Below are 20,512 nucleotides of genomic sequence, written 5' to 3' on the forward strand. Positions count from 1 at the left end.
GAGGTGGGCGGGGTGGATGGGTTTGGGCATGGGGGATGTTGAGAGTAGAGTTGCGAAATAGATTTGAGGGAGGATTTTGCAAGTTGGCAGGGTGTTAGGGAGGTGTTAATAAGGGGTGGGGGTGTATTGAAAGTTGGGTGGGAGAATGGTGTTGTTGAGAGGGGCATTAGCATTCATTTTGACAGGGCTAAAGAGCAGTGATGTACTGCTGAGGCTGTATTCGGCTCTGGTCAGACTGCATTTGGAATACTGTGAGCAGTTCCAGGCCCCATATCGAAGTAAGGATATACTGGCCTTGGAGGGGGTCGAGAGGAGGTTTGCAGAAATGATTCCGGGAATAAACTGGCTTATCATGAGGAGTGGTTGAGGACTCTGGGTCTATGCTCGATGGAGTTTATGAAGATGAAAGGGTGATCTCATTGAATCTTACAGAATACTGAGAGGCCTGGATAGAGTGTACATGGAGAAGATGTTTCCATTAATAGGAGAGACTAGGATGTGAGAGCTCAACTGCAGGGTGAGGGGATGATTCTTTCCAACTGAGATGAGGAGTTTCTTCTCCCAGAGGGTGGTTAATCTGTCAAATTCATTGCTGCAGAAGGCTGTGGATCCAAGTCTCAGAATATATTTAAGACAGGGGATCAAGGGTTAAGGGGAAAAGGTGATAGAATGGAGTTGAGAAACGTATCAGGCATAATCAATGGAGGAGCAGACTCGATGGGCCGAATGGCCTAATTCTATTCTTGTATGTTAGAGTGTTCTGGATTAGAGGGTGGTGGGGATGTTGAGAGTCAAGAGAATGGTGGACAAGTGTGTTGAGAGTTGTGATTGGAGGGAGGAGTGGAAAATTTGCTCTCTCAATTTCTTTTCTAATTAAACCCTGCACTTTCTGTATTTCTCCAGGGGTTTGGTTTTCTGAGCCCTAGGTATGTGCCACAAGCTTAATTTTTGTTTGCTGTCCAGTTTTGTACATTCGTTGACATTCCGGGTTTTCTGGATTTTTGGTTGAACCCTTCACCTTTAGAGGAACATTTTGACCGTGCACTCTCACTATTAGCCTTTCTGAATGACTCCCACTCCTGTGATGTCGATATTCCTGCAAGTAGTAGCTTCCAGATCCTGTCTTATATTTTAAAAACCCTCCACTCTCCAAATTCTGAATCTTTACTTCCTGTCCATCTTTATTCTTTTTCATAATTACCTGAAGCCTTACTGAGTTATGGTCACCGTCACTGGAATGCTGTCCCACTGAGAGTTTTTTCTACTTGCCTGAATTTATTCCCTAAAATTAGATCCAACACTGCCGTTCTCTTGTTGGATTATGAGTCCTAGCGTAAAAGCTCTTTTGGATACATTTTAAGAATTCGGATCCCTTCAACTCTTCCACTCTTTGTCTATCCCAGTTATGACAATAGGTGCAGGAGTAGGCCATTCTGCCCTTCGAGCCTGCACCACCATTCAATATGATCATGGCTGATCATCCTTAATCAGTATCCTGTTCCTGCCTTATCTCCATAACCCTTGATTCCACAATCCTTGAGAGCTCTAACCAACTCTTTCTTAAATAAATCCAGAGATTGGGCCTCCACTGCCCTCTGGGGCAGAGCAATCCACACAGCCACCACTCTCTGGGTGAAAACGTTTCTCCTCATCTCTGTCCTAAATGGTCTACCCCGTATTTTTAAGCTGTGTCCTCTGGTTCGGCACTCACCCATCAGCGGAAACATGTTTCCTGCTGCCAGAGTGTCCAATCCTTTCATAATCTTAAAGTTAGTGTTGAGGTATTTGTAATCCCCTAGTATTATTACCCTATTATTTTTATACTTCTGATATTTATGTATATATAGAACAATACAGCACAGAACAGGCCCTTCGGCCCACGATGTTGTGCCAAACATTTGTCCTAGCTTAAGCACCTATCCATGTACCTATCCAATTGCCACTTAAAGGTCACCAATGATTCTGACTCTGCCACTCCCACAGGCAGCGCATTCCATGCCCCCACCACTCTCTGGGTAAAGAACCTACCCCTGACATCACCCCATACCTTCCACCCTTCACCTTAAATTTATGTCCCCTTGTAACACTCTGTTGTACCCGGGGAAAAAGTCTCTGACTGTCTACTCTATCTGTCCATCTGTCTCTTTCTGACTGTTAGGAGGTCCAAAATACCCTTTCAGCAACATGACCTCAGTTGAAGAACTTTATGAAATATCATTCCTCCTTATTGCAGTAATTAACACCCCCTGTTTTCTTTTATGCTTGTCTGTGCAACAATGCTATTCTACTGCCACTCCGTCCCATCTCCTGCAAAATTACTCTAAATACCAACAGCACTAGGGCTGGAGAAAAACAGTGTGCTCCTCCATCTCAGCCATAACACGGCCAAATATAAACTTAGTCACCATCTGTCTACTGATCTGCATCTACGTGTTCCTTATGTTTTAAAGAAGCCAACGTAAAACAACTGTATATTCAAATCCCTTTCTATATGAACAGCTTGTTCTTCAGTAGAAGATTAGTGCATGGTTTCTCTGGCTACTGAGCACAGCATGCTCTGCTTAACCCCTTAATCATCAAAGGAAAGAAATAACAGGCTTTTTCATTACTTATATCCAACCACAAGTTTATATAAGTTGTTTGACCTGAAAAGTAGCAATCCATTATTTTCACTGAAATGTTTATGCTTGAATCATGAACGTCTTAAGTTTGACTACACAGCTAAGTGTATGTAAAGCATTAACCCTCACTTTGGGTAGAATGTTAAAAATCAAGCCCTGCTTTTCTGCAGTCATCACAAAAGTTGAAGGTTTTCTAAAAGTACACCAAATTCCCCAATTTACCTGTCTTTTGGACCCAGGTTTCTGTACTTATTAAGAATGACTATTTATAATGTATGCTACATTACAAATAGTTTCTAACTACAGATAAACAATTGTGAACTGTTAACAAATAAATTTACTAGGTTAAAAACTGTAACCTCTTTATATGTCCTACCAATACCCACATACAGACACAGATAAATGAAACATTGATGACATGGGTGAAGGAAAAGACTGGGAAAATAGATCAACCGTCCTTGTTCACAGGGTTTGCTGAGATGATCCTTTTGACTTGTCAGGACATACTGCTTCTCGATCTTCTTTCTCCATGTATTTTCACTTGCAGGAGGCAAAGGGCAGTTGGTTAAGACTAGATTAGATTAGCTTCCCTACATTGTGGAAATAGGCCCTTCGGCCCAACTAGTCCAAACCGACCCTCCGAAGAGTAACCCACCCAGACCCATTTCCCTCTGACTAATGCACCTAACACTGTGGCCAATTTAGCATGGCCAATTCACCTGACCTGTACATCTTTGGATTGTGGGGGGAAACCGGAGCACCCGGAGGAAACCCATGCAGACACGGGGAGAACGTGCAAACTCCACACACAGTCGCCCGAATCGAACCTGGGACTCTGGTACTGTGAGGCAGCAGTACTAACCACTGAGCCACCGTGCCTCCCCTGGATCCTGATGAAGGGCTTATGCCCGAAACGTCGATTCTCCTGCTCCTGGGATGCTGCCTGACCTGCTGTGCTTTTCCAGCACCACACTCTCGACTCTGATCTCCAGCATCTGCAGTCCTCGCTTTCTCCAAAAGGGATAGATCTGTCCTTTTCAGAGAACCAATGGCATCTTCTTCATTTGTATCCGCAAACTGTTTAGCTAACAAGGAGCCAATCACATTGTTGTTGACAGACAGCAGGCATGTGCAACTGATAATCGGTGACCATTTCATAGACAAATCAGCTACTTGTGGCCAGCAGAAGTCCACTGGTGCACATTTCTTGACTCCAGCTTATCTGTAACTAGGCTTCACCCATTGTTTGAACAAGTAGTTGTGTAAAAAGCACTTCCAAAGAATGTCCAATAACTTGCTTTTAAAATGTGCAACAACTCCACAACAATCCCTCAATTATTAGATCAGCCCTTTTCTCATTCAGCAATCAATAAAATAGAAAGATGTGGTCTTAACAAAAATTTTCAGCTTCGAGATACATTGTCTGTTATTTATCTATATTATGCTATACTTATATTACTATGACAGCATGTTGATCAGGAGAAATCTATTCCACAGCAATGCAATCCTGTTTTTAGAACTTGCAAGAATTTGCTAAACTTGTATTCACTAGTGATATTTACCTGAAGGAGCACAGGTTGAGAGAGTATTCTCCTTGATGGGAAAAAGCTGGGATGGTTATAGGGATACCTGTAGTCTTGATTTTTCAAAGGCTGAATTCCAGGTAAAATACAACTACCAAATGTCATGTAGTGAATTTGTAGTTTTTGCATTATCTAATAATAGTCTGCTGAAAGGTGCAACATTAAACGAAAATTATCATGTAATTTCTCTGAACTATTGCAGTCAAATGTATAATTTTCACCGAGTCCAAAAGATTACAATAAAGATATATTTATTGCAAGATTTCACATTGACATCATGCTTTTATGAAGATCAGCTATGGCATGATGAGATGTCAACATAATCTTTGTACTTATGAGTGAGTAACCAAGTTTGGTTTATGCTGATGTTTAGCTGCTGATTCACAGGTGAAATTACAGCATTAAGTTGAGTGTATGAATCAAAGCCTCAAACACACCCTGGGAGTCCTGGGCTTATGATTGACTCAAAATAGAGAAGGTTAATTTTTGAAGGAACTGAACAAGTCATAAGGCTTAATCAAGAACACAGAGGCAAATTGAAGCCTGGCAGGATGTGTTGTAAACTTCAGCTGAGCCATCTGCCCCCATACGTGGCAGATTGTCGTAAAGAAGGGCTGTGATCATATTCTGTAGTATCCAGGACAGTATTTAATCCTAAAGATTATATATGGTCATTTATCACCTTTGTATTAGTGAAAACTTGCTGTGTTTCCTATATCACCATCTGAATGATATTTATTGTAACATACTCTGGAGTATATTGTGTGAACTTCTTTTAGGTCTTTTCTTTGTGTTTGGGGGACCGGCACCGCGGCTATGATGAGCTGGAATTTAGTGTTGCCATTTTGGGTTTGGTTTGGAATATCAAGAACCATCAGTGGCAGGAGTGGGTTCAACTTGGAAAAGACTAAATCCTTCCTCTCCATTCTGCAAAATGTGAGCGCGAGGAAAGAAATCTAAAGGAAGCTTCAATGAAAATGTGTCTCCGCATCAGGGTTGGCAGCCCAGAGTTTACTGCAATAATTCAAACAACATTCACTGGAATAGAATTGCAGTGCACCATGGGAGAGATGAAAGGCACACAACAGACTCTTAGAAACAAAAACTGAAATTGCTGGGGAAAGAAAATCAAATCTGGCAGCATTGTGGAGAGAAACCAGAGTTAACATTTTAGGTCAAATGACCCTTTCTCGGAACAGGATATTGGATCTATCCCATAGATCCACCCTTTAGGCTTGTGTTGGAATCAATGGCATGGCTCATGGGTGCTCTGTTGGAGTGGCCTACAGTCAAGGCTGGTCAATATTTACTGCTTCAGTTTCTGCATGTTTGTATATTCTGTGTCACTGCCCCAGAGGTAATTACCCTGATGCTTGTACTGCAGATTAATCTGATTCAGTGGGACAGGAGCCTGTTGGGGGACTGAGGCAGGCCCTCAGGCACCTGCATCGCTAGCACATAGTGCTGAAGGAAGGCCCACCAAATACAACCATAGCACTGCGCTCCCTCTAGTGTTCACAATCCCTCCTTCCTGTTCGCTGCTTACGAAGGTGAATTGTTAAGCTTTGCTGAATAGTGGATACATATCGCACAAATTTAACTCCATCTCACGTTTCTTTCCTTCCTTCAAAATCGGGAGCTTGTACTTGGCGTAAAAGCTGAAAATCTGATTTTATGACGGAACACTGGATTTTGCAGCCATTCTACACCGTTCCAGGAGCTATTGAATCTGCCTGCCTGTGATTCCAGGAAACCATTTGTCCTGTAATTCTATGGGCAGCCAACTGGTCGATCGCGGAGTCTCCTCCTGCCGCTCGTGGGTCTTCCTCATTTTCATTGCATTCCTACCATCAGCCATTAAATGAAAGAGGAGCCCCAGGAGATCAGAATTGGAAGTTTCTGAGTGAGTTCTTTCAGAGCATTATTGAGGGTACATGCCTGTGAAGTAGCCCTTTACATCCCCAGAATTGGTTGCCCTGACCAAAGCCAGGGCAAGAATATGCCTGTCGCCCACCCATGTGTTTCTGTTCATTTCTCAAAGACAGCGGCTAGGGAGACAGCAACTTTCCTGTCCACAGCTTTACCAGCCACACTGCCAACCAAGCTGACTAACCCCTCTCCAGAGATCCATTTTTTGTGGATATGCCTTGCTGTATCTCTGTGAATAGAATTGACTTCCCACACCACACCAGGCATGGTGAAGTGTTCACCACCCCGGTTGGAACTGCTTAGCATCCTTGGTCATCAACGCCTGAGGTTTATCTTTCTGAACCCAGGAAGACCCATTTTAATATTGTAGGCATTAACCCCAAATATTTTCTTTAAAGGTTTAAAACAAAACATATTATATATAGGGGCACAGTCTCTTAAGTTTATCTCCTTCTGATGAAACAGCAAATACCAGGTTATCACCAGTCACTGCATTAAAATGTTCTTGCAATTCCCCCCTGTATCTCATGCCTTTGCATATGTTGAATTTTTGACAAAATGTAAGGGACTAACTATCAAGGTCACACAATATTTCATATAGTTTTAGTTTGGAGCAGACAGTCTGGCTGTAATAACTCCCTGTTGTGGTTCTGTTCGCCGAGCTGGGAATTTGTGTTGCAAACGTTTCATCCCCTGTCTAGGTGACATCCTCAGTGCTTGGGAACCTCCTGTGAAGCGCTTCTGTGATGTTTGCTCCGGCATTTATAGTGATTTGTATCTGCCGCTTCCGGTTGTACGTTCCAGCTGTCCACTGCAGTGGCCGGTATATTGGGTCCAGGTCGATGTGCTTATTGATTGAATCTGTGGATGAGTGCCATGCCTCTAGGAATTCCCTGGCTGTTCTCTGTTTGGCTTTTCCTATAATAGTAGTGTTGTCCCAGTCGAACTCATGTTGCTTGTCATCTGAGTGTGTGGCTACTAAGGATAGCTGGTCATGTCGTTTCATGGCTAGTTGGTGTTCATGGATGCGGACCATTAGCTGTCTTCCTGTTTGTCCTATGTAGTGTTTTGTGCACTACATTGGTCCCCTAGACAGGGGATGAAACGTCTGCAACTCAAATTCCCAGCTTGGCGAACAGAACCACAACAACGAGCACCCGAGCTACAAATCTTCTCCCAAACTTTGTAATAACTCCCTGTTGTGGGAGTTTGTAAGCCATGAGCCATAAATGTTGAGAACCAAGACACTTGATTGTAGGCATTCTGGCCATTGTTGAATACTGACTGGTCTTAAATACCAATAGCTGATTATAGTAGGCAGAACTACTCTCACTCATCATTACTTGAACTCCACAAATATTTACTTTTAAAATTCTTCAGTTGCACATTGTGAAAGCTTTAAGTGATTGTTTTACTTAAGAACTAGGAGCAGGAGTAGGCAATTCAGCCCCTCAAGCCTCAACTGTACTTTCCTGCCCACTCACCATAATCCTTCAACACATTACTAATTCAAAATCTGTCTATCTCCTTCAATGGAGTTGTCAATGATCTGGCATCCACCACACCCAGGTAATAGATTCCACAGATTCATGACCCTTTGAAAGAAATAATTTGACTACATCTATGTTTTAAATCTGCTACCCCATTACTTAAAATTATTACCTCTGTTCCAGATTGCCCCACATGAGCAACTATACTTTCTCCACCACAATTTGCTAATTTCCTTTAGCAGTTTAAATGCCTCAGTTGGCTTTCATGTCATTCTTCCAAACTGCTCAATCTCTCTTCATTAGACAGATCCCTCATCTCTGGAACCAATCTGGTGAATCTTGTTGACTTATTTGAAAACCTTGTCTCTTTGCATTTCTAAATAAAGAAATTAACTCATCATTGGCGGTCCCTTACAGATGAGGATGATTCTCTTCTGTTCTCAGGGTGAGTCTAGGTGGCTGTACAGACTGATGGGGCTATCGCAGGCTCTGTTACACTTGGGGCAGAAGGTGTTATGGGAAGGGGTGGATGGGGCATTGGTGAGGCAACGTGCTCCTTACGCTGTGTTCCCCCGGCTTCCATTTTCCCCCAATGGCTAGTCTCTAGGTGGTCGACGTCTTCCCGGATGCCCCTCCTCCACTTTGGACAGTCTTGGGCCAGTGATTCCCAGATGTCAGTGGGAATGCTGCACTTCACCTGTGAGGCCTTGAGGATATCCCTGAAGTGCTTCCTCTGTCCATCTGGAGCTACCCTGCTGTTTTGGAGCTGGGAATAGAACACCTGCTTGGGGAGTCTCGTGTCAGTCATGGGGACGACATACCCAGTCCTTTGGAGCCAATCAAGGGTTGTCAGTGCCTCGATGCTGGGGATGTTGGCCTGGTCAAGGACACTGGTGTTCATGCTTCTTTCTTCCCTGAGGATTCGCTGGATCTTCAACAATGTACTATCAGACTGTTGGTAGTACAAAAAAATTGACCAACAGGAGTTGTGTCTGCTGGAGTTTAGAAGACTAAGAGATGATGACTAAAACCTGTCAGATCCTTGGTAGGGTTGATGTGGAGAACATATTTGCTGTTGTGGGAGAATCTAGAGCCGGTGGGTCAGTCATTGTTTAAAAATAAGGGATGATCTGCTTTAAGACAGGCGACGACAAATCCTTTGCTCACAGGGGATTGAGAGTCTTTGGAGTTGTCTTTCTCAAGAGGCAATGAATGCTTTTAAGGCTGAGGCAGATAGATTCTGGGTAAGTGAGCAGGTGAATGGTGATCAGAAGTATGTGGAAATGTGAAGTAATCAGAACAAGTTAGAGTGCCCAATTCCAAATTTGAATTTTTACATGTGAAAGCATTTGATTTTACCTGTACAATATTTTGCATAAATTTCATGGATTTATTGCTTTAAAGAAAGACTTATGGGTGTCACTTTTGAAAAGAAGAAATGGATGGTTACAGTGTGGTAGGATGTGCAATGTATAACATACTTCATAACACTTCTGGTGAAGAATACTACGATGGATACAATAGACAGCTAATATCCCAGTCTGAGTTAGCAAAGGTTGCTTTGGACCTGCTGCCTCTTGGTCCTCCCCACTTAGGGAAATGTATTGCCTTGAGACATACTGAGATCAGTCCTCATTTTCTCTGAGATACTGAGACCCACAGGATAGTATGCTCACCAGATTACTAGCTAACAGCTGACCTCCATCCTTGGGAGGAAAACTCTGTTGGGGTTCTCTGGAAGGGCAGCCATCTGACTGGATGTTGAACAGGGACCAGTTTGGGTCCTGCAGCAGTCAGCTAGTGTGTCAGTTCACATCTGGATGCTGACTTGAGTAAGGTGCCCAAAGGCTGTTGGCATCCGTAAAAATACTCCCAGAGTATTCACCTCTTTAGAAACAAGTGTATTAAGCACAAACCTATGGGTGGAGAGGGAGATATCTGTACATTTTTAAAATATATTGAGTGATCATCAGTACCATTGGTTATCACCAGGGGGTGGTGTTGCTGTTTGAAATTAAAATGTTGAAAATGCACCGCAGGTATTATCAATGTAGGTTAATGTTTTGGGTTTTTAGGTATGAGCTTTGTCAGTAGATTATGTTGAGATCTCTGGATTAAATGTTTATTTTCTAAGACACTGTTGAGAACACATACTACAAGACGGATATTTTGTAAAAGGCCTGTTCAGTAATGTTAAAACGCACCTGTGGAGCAGGTGGGATTTGAATCAGAGTCTCCTGACTCCGAGATAGGGACACTATCAATGTACCACAGGAACCTCTAAGTAACTAATTTCACTCACTTTCACGAACAGCAGCAGCAATATACCTTGTCCTCATATGAGGATAATAAGGCAGAGTAGATGTTTCTCCCCAGTATATGAGAAGTTATACTATGTTTGATTTTATTTCTTGTCCAACTAGATTTTTGGCTTTTTTGTTCCAAAGTTTGAATGCGTTTAGACCTCTCTAGGTCCATTGGAGTTCAGCAGGAGTCAGTGATGGGACACAACTATTCACGTTGTACATTAACGATCTGGACAAAGCGATTGAGGACTTTGTTGCTATGTTTGTAGGTGACACAAAGCTAGTTGGGTGGGTCAGGTAGTATTGATGAAGTGAGGAGGCTGTAGAAGGACTAAGACAGGCCAGGAGAGTGGGCAAAGAAGTGGCAGATGGAATACAATATGGAAAAGTGAGGTTATGCACTTTGGGAGGAAGAGTAGAGGTGCAGACTATTTTCTAAATGGGCAAAGGCTTCAGAAATCTGAAACTCAAAGGATATTAAAAGTCATAGTTCAGGATTCTCATACTGTTAACATGCAGGTTCAGTTGGCAGTTAGCAAGGCAAATCAATGTTCATATTCATTTCTAGAGGGCTAGAAAACAAGAGCTGAGATGTACTGCTGAGGCTGTAGAAGGCTCTGTACAGATCACATTTGGAATATTGTGAACGGTTTGAGCTCCACATCTAAAGAAATATGTGCTGGCGTTGGAGAAGATCCAGAGGAGGTTTAAAAAAATGACCCCGGGGATGAAGGGCTTATATGAGGAATGATTGAAGACTCTGCGTGTATACTCAATGGAGTTTAGAAGGATGATGGGTATTTCATTGAAACTTATAGAATACTCAGAGGCAGGGATAGAATGGACGTGGGGAAGATGTTTCCACTAGTAGGGGAGATGAGGCACAATGTCACAGTGAAGAGACAACCCTTTAGAACTGAAATGAGGAGGAATCTGTTTAGCCAGAGAGTGGTGAATCTGTGGAACTCATTGCTGGAGAAGGCGGGTGAGGCCAAGCCATTGAGTATATTTAAGACAGATAGGTTCTTAATTAATAAGAGGATCAAGGGTTCCAGGGAAAAGGCAGTAGAATGGGGTTGAGATACATATCAGCCATGATCATGGTGCAGCAGACTCGATGGGTTGGAACCTAATTATGCTCCTATATCTAATGGTTTGCAGTTAGAACAGTCTACTCTGTTTTGATCTCTGCTTGTTTAATCCTTTACAGTGACTCAATTCCAGCTTTTGTCAGGTTATGGAACGCAAATTTGGTTTGTTACTCTTTGCCATTGTGGCTGCAGCAGGAGTATTAAACAAGGGAGTGTTCCTGAGGCGAGTTAATGTTCTGTCTGTTTTATTTGCAGGCAAAAGAAGCTTTAGAGAATGGCGAGGTGCCTGTCGGGTGTCTGATGGTTTATCGGAACGAGATTTTGGGGCAGGGAAGGAACGAAGTGAATGAAACCAAGAACGTAAGTTAATGTCTGAAGCCTAATTTGTCAGAACAGACTATGAGGTATAATGACATTGAGGGATGTCAAATAAACGCCTTATTACCATCCAGACCATCCTCTTCCAAATATAGTCAGTGGGTAGATAATGGGTGACCTGTTGGACTTTGCCTATTGTATGCATTTTCCAGTGTCAAAATTTAGCTCACATTCCAAAGCATTTTGTTTGTTGAAAATCCAGGTGACAAAAGCAGGTATATATGTACATTATGTCAAGGTCTTTTAGACTAGATAAGGATTCATAATCATGAATGCCAGCCTGGGTTTGAAGGCTGCAAGATGCACGAAAGTTTGAAGTGTTCTACTGTTTTGGAAAGTTCTGAGAAGATTGAGAGTAGAGTAGGAGCTGATTTTCCAATCTTGTTTTCCATATCTGTCCTTCACGTGCCTCCTCTATGATACCTCATGGTGTTCCTAATAATCCACCCTGTCCACTGAGATTTGAAAGTCAGATCTGGGATGAGTAGAAAACAATCTAGCTCCATCTCTGGAAACAGTCAAGGTAGAGTCAATGGCAAGGACATTGTTCCTAGTGAAAAGAATGGGCTTTAGATACTTCGGTACCCTGCTGAAGGTAATTCTGCTGGTTCTTATCAGATAATCTGATATCACAAAAATAGTCATAGGACTTTGGGAAGAGAAGAGCTTGGTGTCATCAATGCACAGTTAAAGGTGATCCCATATCTGAAAGTGTCAGTAAATTCCAACAGAACTGTCTAGAAAAGCACCTTAACTTCATCTTCATAATCTACAGATTAAGGTTAGCAGCATCAGTTGATTCCTTGGCTAACCTTGTCCTTCTAAACTCTATGTGTTAATGTCCGGTCACCTAGATTTTCAGTAATGAAAAGGGTGGCGCTGGAAAAGCACAGCAGGTCAGGAAGCATCCAAAGGAGCAGGAAAGTCATGTTTCGGGCATAAGGCATGTGGCATTCTTGATGAAGAGCCTATGCCCGAAACGTTGACTCTGCTGCCTGACCTGCTGCGTGTTTCCAGCACCACACTTTTCGAAATTGATCTCCACCATCTGCAGTCCTCATTTTCTCTGAGATTTTCAATGAAGGGAATACCAGGTCCTACCCCCAACTCTCAGCTTCTCCAATAAAATGAAAATACTGCAGATACTGAAAATCTGAAATCAAAACAGAAAAATGCTGGAGAAATTCAGTGGGCCTTGTAGCACCTTTGAAGAGAGCACAAATTTCAAATCCGTTATGATGATTTCAGAACTGAATGGGCTCAAAGATAATGGTTTTTATTTTCCATCTCCTCCACTGACAATAGTGTAAAAAATCTTATTTACAGCCTCCTGCAGTCCCGAGGAAGAGTCTTTGGATTGAAAGGTTAACTTCGTTTCTCTTTCCACAGATTCTGCTGAGACCTGCTGATTTTTCTCCAGCATTTTCTCTTTGTACCTCATCTTCACTGAGCACTACAGAGCACTTTGTCTTTTCTTTGTCAGTCAGCTCAGAACTAAGTGCTGGTTTTGCACCATGGTTCACTCTTGCTCCCTTGTTACACCGCTTCTGCTGAAGCCCTTTCCCACATCTGGGTCACCACTGGACTTGATCTTTCCAATGCTGTACTCATAGGCGCCCAGTACTTGACCTGTACAAACTGTCAGCTGATCCAAAGCTTCGCTAACTGCCTTTGTACTGTGAAAAGTGGTTCTTTGCCTCTGTCAGTCTATGCATTCTGATTGTGGCAGAATGTTAACACACTTGAGACTCTGATGGATGCAGGGAAATGGAACAGGAAAGGGGTATACAGCAGTAAGCAGAACACACCTGGAATCCTCTTGTAGGCAAAGCAAAAATTGGAGGGCCATTCTGCGTTGCATTTAGATCCTGTATCACTTCTTCAAGATTGCTGATCTTGTATATGGTGGAGTGTGACTATTTTTGAATCACTATGGCCTTTCCTAGTTTCCTGTGTTCCAAGCTCACGTTCTGAAATTTCTCTCTGTCCTTGCAGGCTACCCGACACGCAGAAATGGTTGCCATTGACCAAGTCTTGAAGTGGTGTCACCAAAAGGGCAGGGACAGGAAGGAGGTGTTCGAACACACGGTGCTGTATGTCACTGTGGAGCCTTGCATCATGTGTGCAGCTGCCTTACGGCTACTGAGTATCCTTTAGTAGTTATATCATTTTACAAGAGACATAACTCTGAGTTCATGGAACCTTTCAACATAAAGAAGTAATTTTTATGAGAATTGACATCCAACCTCACTCCTAACCACAGCACAGGAGAGCATGCGTTCCAAAAATTGTAAGTGTTGGTAACTTATTCATTTGATAAATGTTAGTCATTTAGAAACAATCTGTACCTGAAACCTGTAGTCTGGGAGGGAGCCTTATTCTTAAGGTTCTCATTCTTGTGTTTTAATCCCTCCATAGTCTTGCCCCTCCCTGTCCTTGTAATCTCTCTAGCTTTACACAGCTCTAAATCAGGTCTTTTGCACATCCCAATTGTAATCACTATCACTGATGGTTGTATGTTCAGCTGCCAAAGCCTTCAGCTTTGAAATACTTCCTCTGAAGCTTTCTGCCTCTCTTTTCTCCTTTAAATGTTCCTTAAAGCCACATTTTGCCCTCATTCCCAGATATAGCATGGTGTTCAATGTTGTTTGCTAACCTTCCTATGAAACACTTTGGAAGTTTTCCCTAAGTGTTATTGACACAATGGTAAGCTAAAAGCCTAATTTCAAAGCTGTGTACAGTTATTTACGAATGAAAATATCAAGCAGCTATCTAGTCCCTTATCCTCATTTAATTACATAGCCAGATTAAAAACCTTCATTTATGTCTCAGTGTCTTGTTTTGGTGGGGGCGGGTGTGTTATTCTGTAACCAGCATTTTGATTTTTGCCGGTATTCATTCGGCAAATTCGAGAAGGATCATTGTCTTGCTGAATTTCTGGAGGAACGGTGAGCAATTAGAATTTTTCAAAAAAGGAACATAATTGTAGGTGTTTGCTGCAGAGTACATATAGAAAATCTGCACACACACTTTTGTCCAGAAAAACCTTGCAGGACATGAGACTTCATGGTGAGCTTGTTAATTATTCTAATTCAGTGTCACTTTCCGGTGCATTTAGAATGGGCTATTTATAGAGATAAATTACAGTATAATGTTGGTACTCAGTTGAACTGCACATCACAGCAGCCACTTGGGAGAATGGTTAAGTGGGACACAACGCTCCTCATCCCATAACTGTGTCGAGCAGTAATTATACGTGTTGCTGTGCAGTAAGTGCATGTTCCTGTCATCTGAGCAAATGGACATACCTACAGTAGTTGAGGGAAACATGGCGAATAAAATGAGAGTAATTGAATCAAAGGTATAACATTAGAATCATGGCCTCTCACTTAGTTGCTTCATAGGTCTTTAGTTTGTTCGATTTTATTGGTGTTAAATTCTCCAATTTGATCAGATGTGCGTAAGCCCCCTATTGGACCACAAAATTGCATCAAACAGATTTAACCTTTTTTTTCCTTCGTTTTATACTGGTGGTTGATACAGGAAGATTGACCAGAGCAGTAGCAGGACTCCCTGCTCCTTAAAACACATAAATCCCAATATAACTCCATGGGACTGTGCTATTTCCAATTTCCCCAAACCAATGCCAAACCTTTACATGTCAGAGGTAGTTTCTTTACTCAGAGAGTAGTAAGGGTATGGAATGCTTTGCCTGCAACAGTAGTAGATTCGCCAACTTTAAGTACATTTAAGTCGTCATTGGACAAGCATATGGACGTACATGGAATAGTGTAGGTTAGATGGGCTTCAGATTGGTATGACAGGTCGGCGCAACATCGAGGGCCGAAGGGCCTATACTGCACTGTAACGTTCTATGTTTTATGTCTTTACTCTCATGCTTTATTTGGTCAGGATCCTAATTGCATGGAAACCCCCCACCTCCTTCAATTATCCATTCCTTGCACTACCTTTTACTACCAAGGTTCTTGTTATGTAATGGTCAGTGCCCCTGTCTCTCAGCCAAATCTTCCAAGTTTCCGTCCCATCCCACCACTTGATGGCGATGGAAACGTGGCCAAACAGATCGAGTATCAGCTTGTAAATTCTTCCATCATATGCCAACAGCAGTTGGTAAGTGTAGGAGAATCTCTGGTCAGTCATGTGATGGAAGGAAATTGGAGTCACTGGTATTGCTATCTGTACCTCCAGGCTATAACTTGCATATAAGAGTGCGCATTGACAGGAGTATCTGGGCATCTTTCAGGATCTGGTCAGCTCAATTGGCTGAACAGCTGGTATGGATCAGGTTGGTGCCAACAATATGGGGTTCACTCGTCATTCTGGCTGGATGAATTCAGCTCTGTCTCCTTCACCCACCTAGGGTGGAGGTCATGGTGCTTTGGATTAAACCTGCCTTTGGGCACAGAGCTCAAGGATCTGATCATCCACACAGCACTGGAGAATTTAAATGCGTGTGACTAAATAAATATTGAATTATTTGTTAGAAAACCCATCTAGTTCCTTAATTTTCTTTCGGGAAGGAAACCTATCTTCCTTGCTATGTCTGGCCTAAATGTGAGTCGAGACCCACAACATTGTGGCAAACTCTTAAATGTCCTCTGAAGTGGTCTAGCAAGCCACTCCATTGTCTTCAAGAATGTGGCTTTCCACCACTTACTCAAAGATTAGTGTACTTATCAGTGTACTCGTATCCTGTGAATGAAAAATAAAATAAAATTTCCTGACTTACTGTGTCTTCTGCCCAATCCTCGATGCTTGCATTTAAACATATGAAATTCTTGAGGGGGCTGACTGGGTCGATGCAAGGATGCTGTTTCCCTAACTAGGCACTCTGCAACAGACTCATTCTCAGCCACAGTCACCAAATTGGGAGAGTTTCTTCCCCCAAAGCATTGTGAATCTTTGGAGTTCCCTGTCCCAGAGAACTGGGCTCTTATTTGTTAATTATAGTCAGGGCAGAGTTTGATGCATTTTTGGATGCTGAAAGAACAGGGATATATCTGGGGATGAGCAATAAATCCTGGCCAACCAGTGATGCCACAAATGAATAAAAAACACCTTGGGAAGGTGGACTCAAGATCGAAGTTCAGCTCAAACTAGTTGTATGGTAGACCAGGCTCCAGTGACTAAATGGCCCATGTTTGCTCCCATTTCTTTTATGTGCCAATATTGAAGAGTTTGCGTAGTGCTTTATCACCTAGAATGTACTTCTGAAGTTGTCATATACACCTTGACCCTTTCGCAGGACTGTCAACAGCAACATATCTAAATAGCCGATCCTCGTGTCCAGAGAAGCTGTTTCTAGATCTGTAGGTGGAGTAACCAGAGGGCACAGAATCAAGGCAAAAAGAAGCAGAAACCACCTGAGGGACCCTTTCTTTTTTTAGTAACAGAATGAGTAGTTGTGATTTAGAAAGTCACAATAATGGTCAAAAGAAAATAATTGGAGGAGGGAAGTACAGATGTGGGGCTACAGGAAAAAGCAGAGGAGCAGGTGAATTGGATAACTTTGAGCCACCACAGTTTCACAATGGACCGAATTGCCTCCTTTGTTGTACCATTCTATCACTAGTTTAACAGCGATTCAGTACCTCACTCCTGCATCAGTAGAAAGAAAGAAATGATAGAAATATGGCAGTTGGTGGAGGAGAGGAGACACAGGCACCTTCTTAGTTTGTTTCCCCTCTTCCTCCTAACCACATTTTTAATAGAAGAGGAGCTCCTTTTCCTTCTTAACCATGCCGCAGATATCCCGCTGGTTGTGTACGGTTGTCAGAACGAGCGGTTCGGAGGCTGTGGTTCTGTACTGAACATTTCCCAGGATGATTTACTGTACACTGGAACACCTTTCCAGGTAACATCTTCTGCAGCTTATTTATTAAATGTCCTCATGTTGTTCCAAGTTCCACCAGAGGCTTTTTGTCTAGATGGTGTTGCAAGCTCATGTCTCTAATGCTGTTAATCACTTCCAAGAAGCTTTCTATCAATGCTTTGTGTTCCAGCACATAGCTAAGGAAGCTAGCAGTGACAAGGATTTCTGTGGTTTCTAGTAGTCTTAAGACTGAAGCATTGCATAGAGACATGCAAACCCACAACTTCAACATTAGTCTGGCTCATGGGTATGGATAATTCTCTCATGAATCTGAAAGGGTTAATTTGCGAGGACCTGGCGTTGTTCCCTGTGTATGGAAGCTTAGGGTTTTTTTTCATTCATTCATGAGGTGAAGGCGTCACTGGCTAGGGCACCATTTACTGCCCATCCCTAATTGCCCAGAGGGTAGTTAAGAGTCACCTACATTATTTTGGATCTGGAGTCACATGTAGGCCAGACCATGTAAGGATGGCAGTTTCATTCGTGAACATTATAGAGTCATAGAGATGTACGGCGTGGAAACAGACACTTTGGTCCAACTTGTCCATGCTGACCAGATATCCCAACCCAATCTAGTCCCACCTGGCTCATATCCCTTCAAACCCTTCCTATACATATACCCATCCAGATGCATTTTAAATGTTGCAATTATACCAGCCTCCACCACTTCCTCTGGCAACTCATTCCATACATGTCGCATGAACCCAGTTTTTATACTTAACATGAATGATCATTTATTTTAAATAAATAGACTAGCTACAGGTAAACAATTATTAATCATCAGTATATAACTGAGTTAAAATTCTAACACTATTATAAATTCCTCCCAATACCTACATGCAGACCGATATAGATAGACACAAAACAAAACATGACTAGTGAACAAGCTGGGTCTTTCTGACAATTGGCAGTGGGTCTGTGACCATCATAGGACTCCTAATTTTGGATTTTTATTGAATTCGCCTTCCATCATCTGTCGTGACGGGAATTGAACCCAAGTCCCCAGAACACTACCTGGGTCTCTGGATTAATTCCTCATTCCTGATGAAGGGCTTTTGCCCGAAACATTGGTTTCCTGCTCCTCGGATGCTGCCTGACCTGTTGTGCTTTTCCAGCACCAGTCTAACCTTGTCTCTGGATTAATAGTCTAGCAATAATACCACGAGGCCGTTGCCTCCCTGAGAGTTGTACTGTTTACAATGTTTGCACCGTTAAATGTTTATAATGAGTTGATGGGGTAGATGGAAACTATTCCCTGTGGTGGGGGATATCAGAATAAGGGATAGGTAGTTTAAAATTGGAGGGGCAGGCCATTCAAGGGGAACACAAAGGGTGGAGGAGAGCTGGTGTACTCTTTCCCCCAAAGCTGTCGAGGTTGGAAAGTGAAATTGATAGATTTGTGCTGAGCAAGGGTTTTACAGTTTAAGGGGACCAAGGCTGATGAATGAAGATACAGATCAGCCACAATCACCGCCTTCCTAACCTGAGATCTTCTTCCCGACCTCTCCGCCCCCACCCCAGTCTGACCTATCAACCACAACAAAACGACGGTTGGAGGAAGAACGCCTCATCTTCCGGCTAGGAACCCTCCAACCACAAGGGATGAACTCGGATTTCACCAGTTTCCTCATTTCCCCTCCCCCCACCCTGTCTCAGTCAAATCCATCAAATTCAGCACCACCTTCCTAACCTGCAATCTTCTTCCCGACCTCCCCGCCCCCACCCCAGTCTGACCTATCACCCTCACCTTGACCTCTTTCCACCTATCACATTTCCGACGCCCCTCCCCCAAGTCCCTCCTTCTAACCTCAGACATGGAGAATGTTTGGCCAGTAACTTCAAGTCTCTCTTTGTTTTTCTCTCTTATATTCCTGGTTCAGGATAAGTGTGGTCTTTCTACATGCAACACTCACCATGTTTTGGCCATGTCACCATCTGATCTACTGTTCATTGTTTTTTATGTTATATTTTGCAGATTTGCATATTGTTATTATCATCAATCATGTTTCCTGGGCATCACTCCTGCTTGTAGTGTAATCTACATTCTCAGTCACTTGACCATTGACTTGGACCCAACCAGGACAACCAGTACCTACAACAAATCCGAAGCCTCCAGCAACAGATGTCCCTCCGGATCCTCCGCTCCACGCTTGCAGCCATGCGCCGCTATCTACATTCCCTGCAACTCGACCTACCCCAGCTCAGGACAATACTCTCACAGACCTGTAAAGGACCTCTAAAGTTCTTCATCCACAGAAGGATCCATAAACTAAACAAACAGTTCTTCCTGGCTATATCGGAAATCAAAGACAGTAAGTACCAAAAACTTTCATGTACTTACCCCCACACTCCGGATTCCTCAACTGTTCCAGAATCTTCCATTGGCCTCCGAAATCAGTCTGGCGCCATTACACACGCGGCCGCTACATCGCCCGATGCAATACCTGCCGCCGCCGATGACGTCACCTCCGCCCCCACCGACCTCGCAGCCTCCGCGATCGCCGCCCAAACAACCGCCTCCGCGATCGCCACCCAGACAACCGCCTCCGCGATCGCCATGAAGACAATCGCCGGCAGATTCGCGACCTCCACGGCTATGGGGAATAACTCTGTCTCTGCGGTCGCCGCAGCCACTTCCGCCCCCACTGACGTCACTAACCTACACGCCCACAACGCCGCATGTGTCTCCGCCCCCACGCCGATCTCCACGCCTAACCCAGCCCCTTCGCCGATCTCCGACTGCATGCCTCACCATGGACATCCAGTCCCTGTACACCTCCATCCCCCATCCCACGAAGGACTCAAAGCCCTCCGCTTCTTTCTTTCCCGCCGTACCGACCAGTACCCTTCCACTGACACCCTCCTTCGGCTGACTGAACTGGTCCTCACCCTGAACAACTTCTCCTTCCAATCCTCCAAACGAAAGGAGTAGCCATGGGCACCCGCATGGGCCCCAGCTATGCCTGCCTCTTCGTAGGATATGTGGAACAATCCATCTTCCGCAACTACACTGGCCCCAACCCCCACCTTTTCCTCCGCTACATCGATGACTATATCGGCGCCGCCTCGTGCTCCCACGAGGAGGTTGAACAGTTCATCCACTTCACCAAAACCTTCCACCCCGACCTCAAATTCACCAGGACAGTCTCAGATTCCTCCCTCCCCTCCCTCGACCTTTCTATTTCTATCTCAGGCGACCAAATCAACACGGACATCTACTA

At 43.5% G+C, this 20,512-nt stretch overlaps 1 protein-coding gene across 1 annotated transcript in view; it reads left to right on the forward strand.

Moving 5' to 3' along the window:
* The window catches only part of adat2 (adenosine deaminase tRNA specific 2), a 33,206-nt gene that overhangs the window by 1,344 nt on the left and 11,350 nt on the right, over nt 1-20,512 (forward strand). The window contains exons 2-4 of the mRNA XM_043695318.1: nt 11,276-11,380; nt 13,394-13,544; nt 17,167-17,273. Of these exons, the coding sequence (XP_043551253.1) occupies nt 11,276-11,380; nt 13,394-13,544; nt 17,167-17,273 (363 nt within the window). The remainder of the gene's footprint in view (nt 1-11,275; nt 11,381-13,393; nt 13,545-17,166; nt 17,274-20,512) is intronic.

This window comes from Chiloscyllium plagiosum, chromosome 9 (genome assembly GCF_004010195.1).
Source record: "Chiloscyllium plagiosum isolate BGI_BamShark_2017 chromosome 9, ASM401019v2, whole genome shotgun sequence".
Taxonomy (NCBI): Eukaryota; Metazoa; Chordata; class Chondrichthyes; order Orectolobiformes; family Hemiscylliidae; genus Chiloscyllium; species Chiloscyllium plagiosum.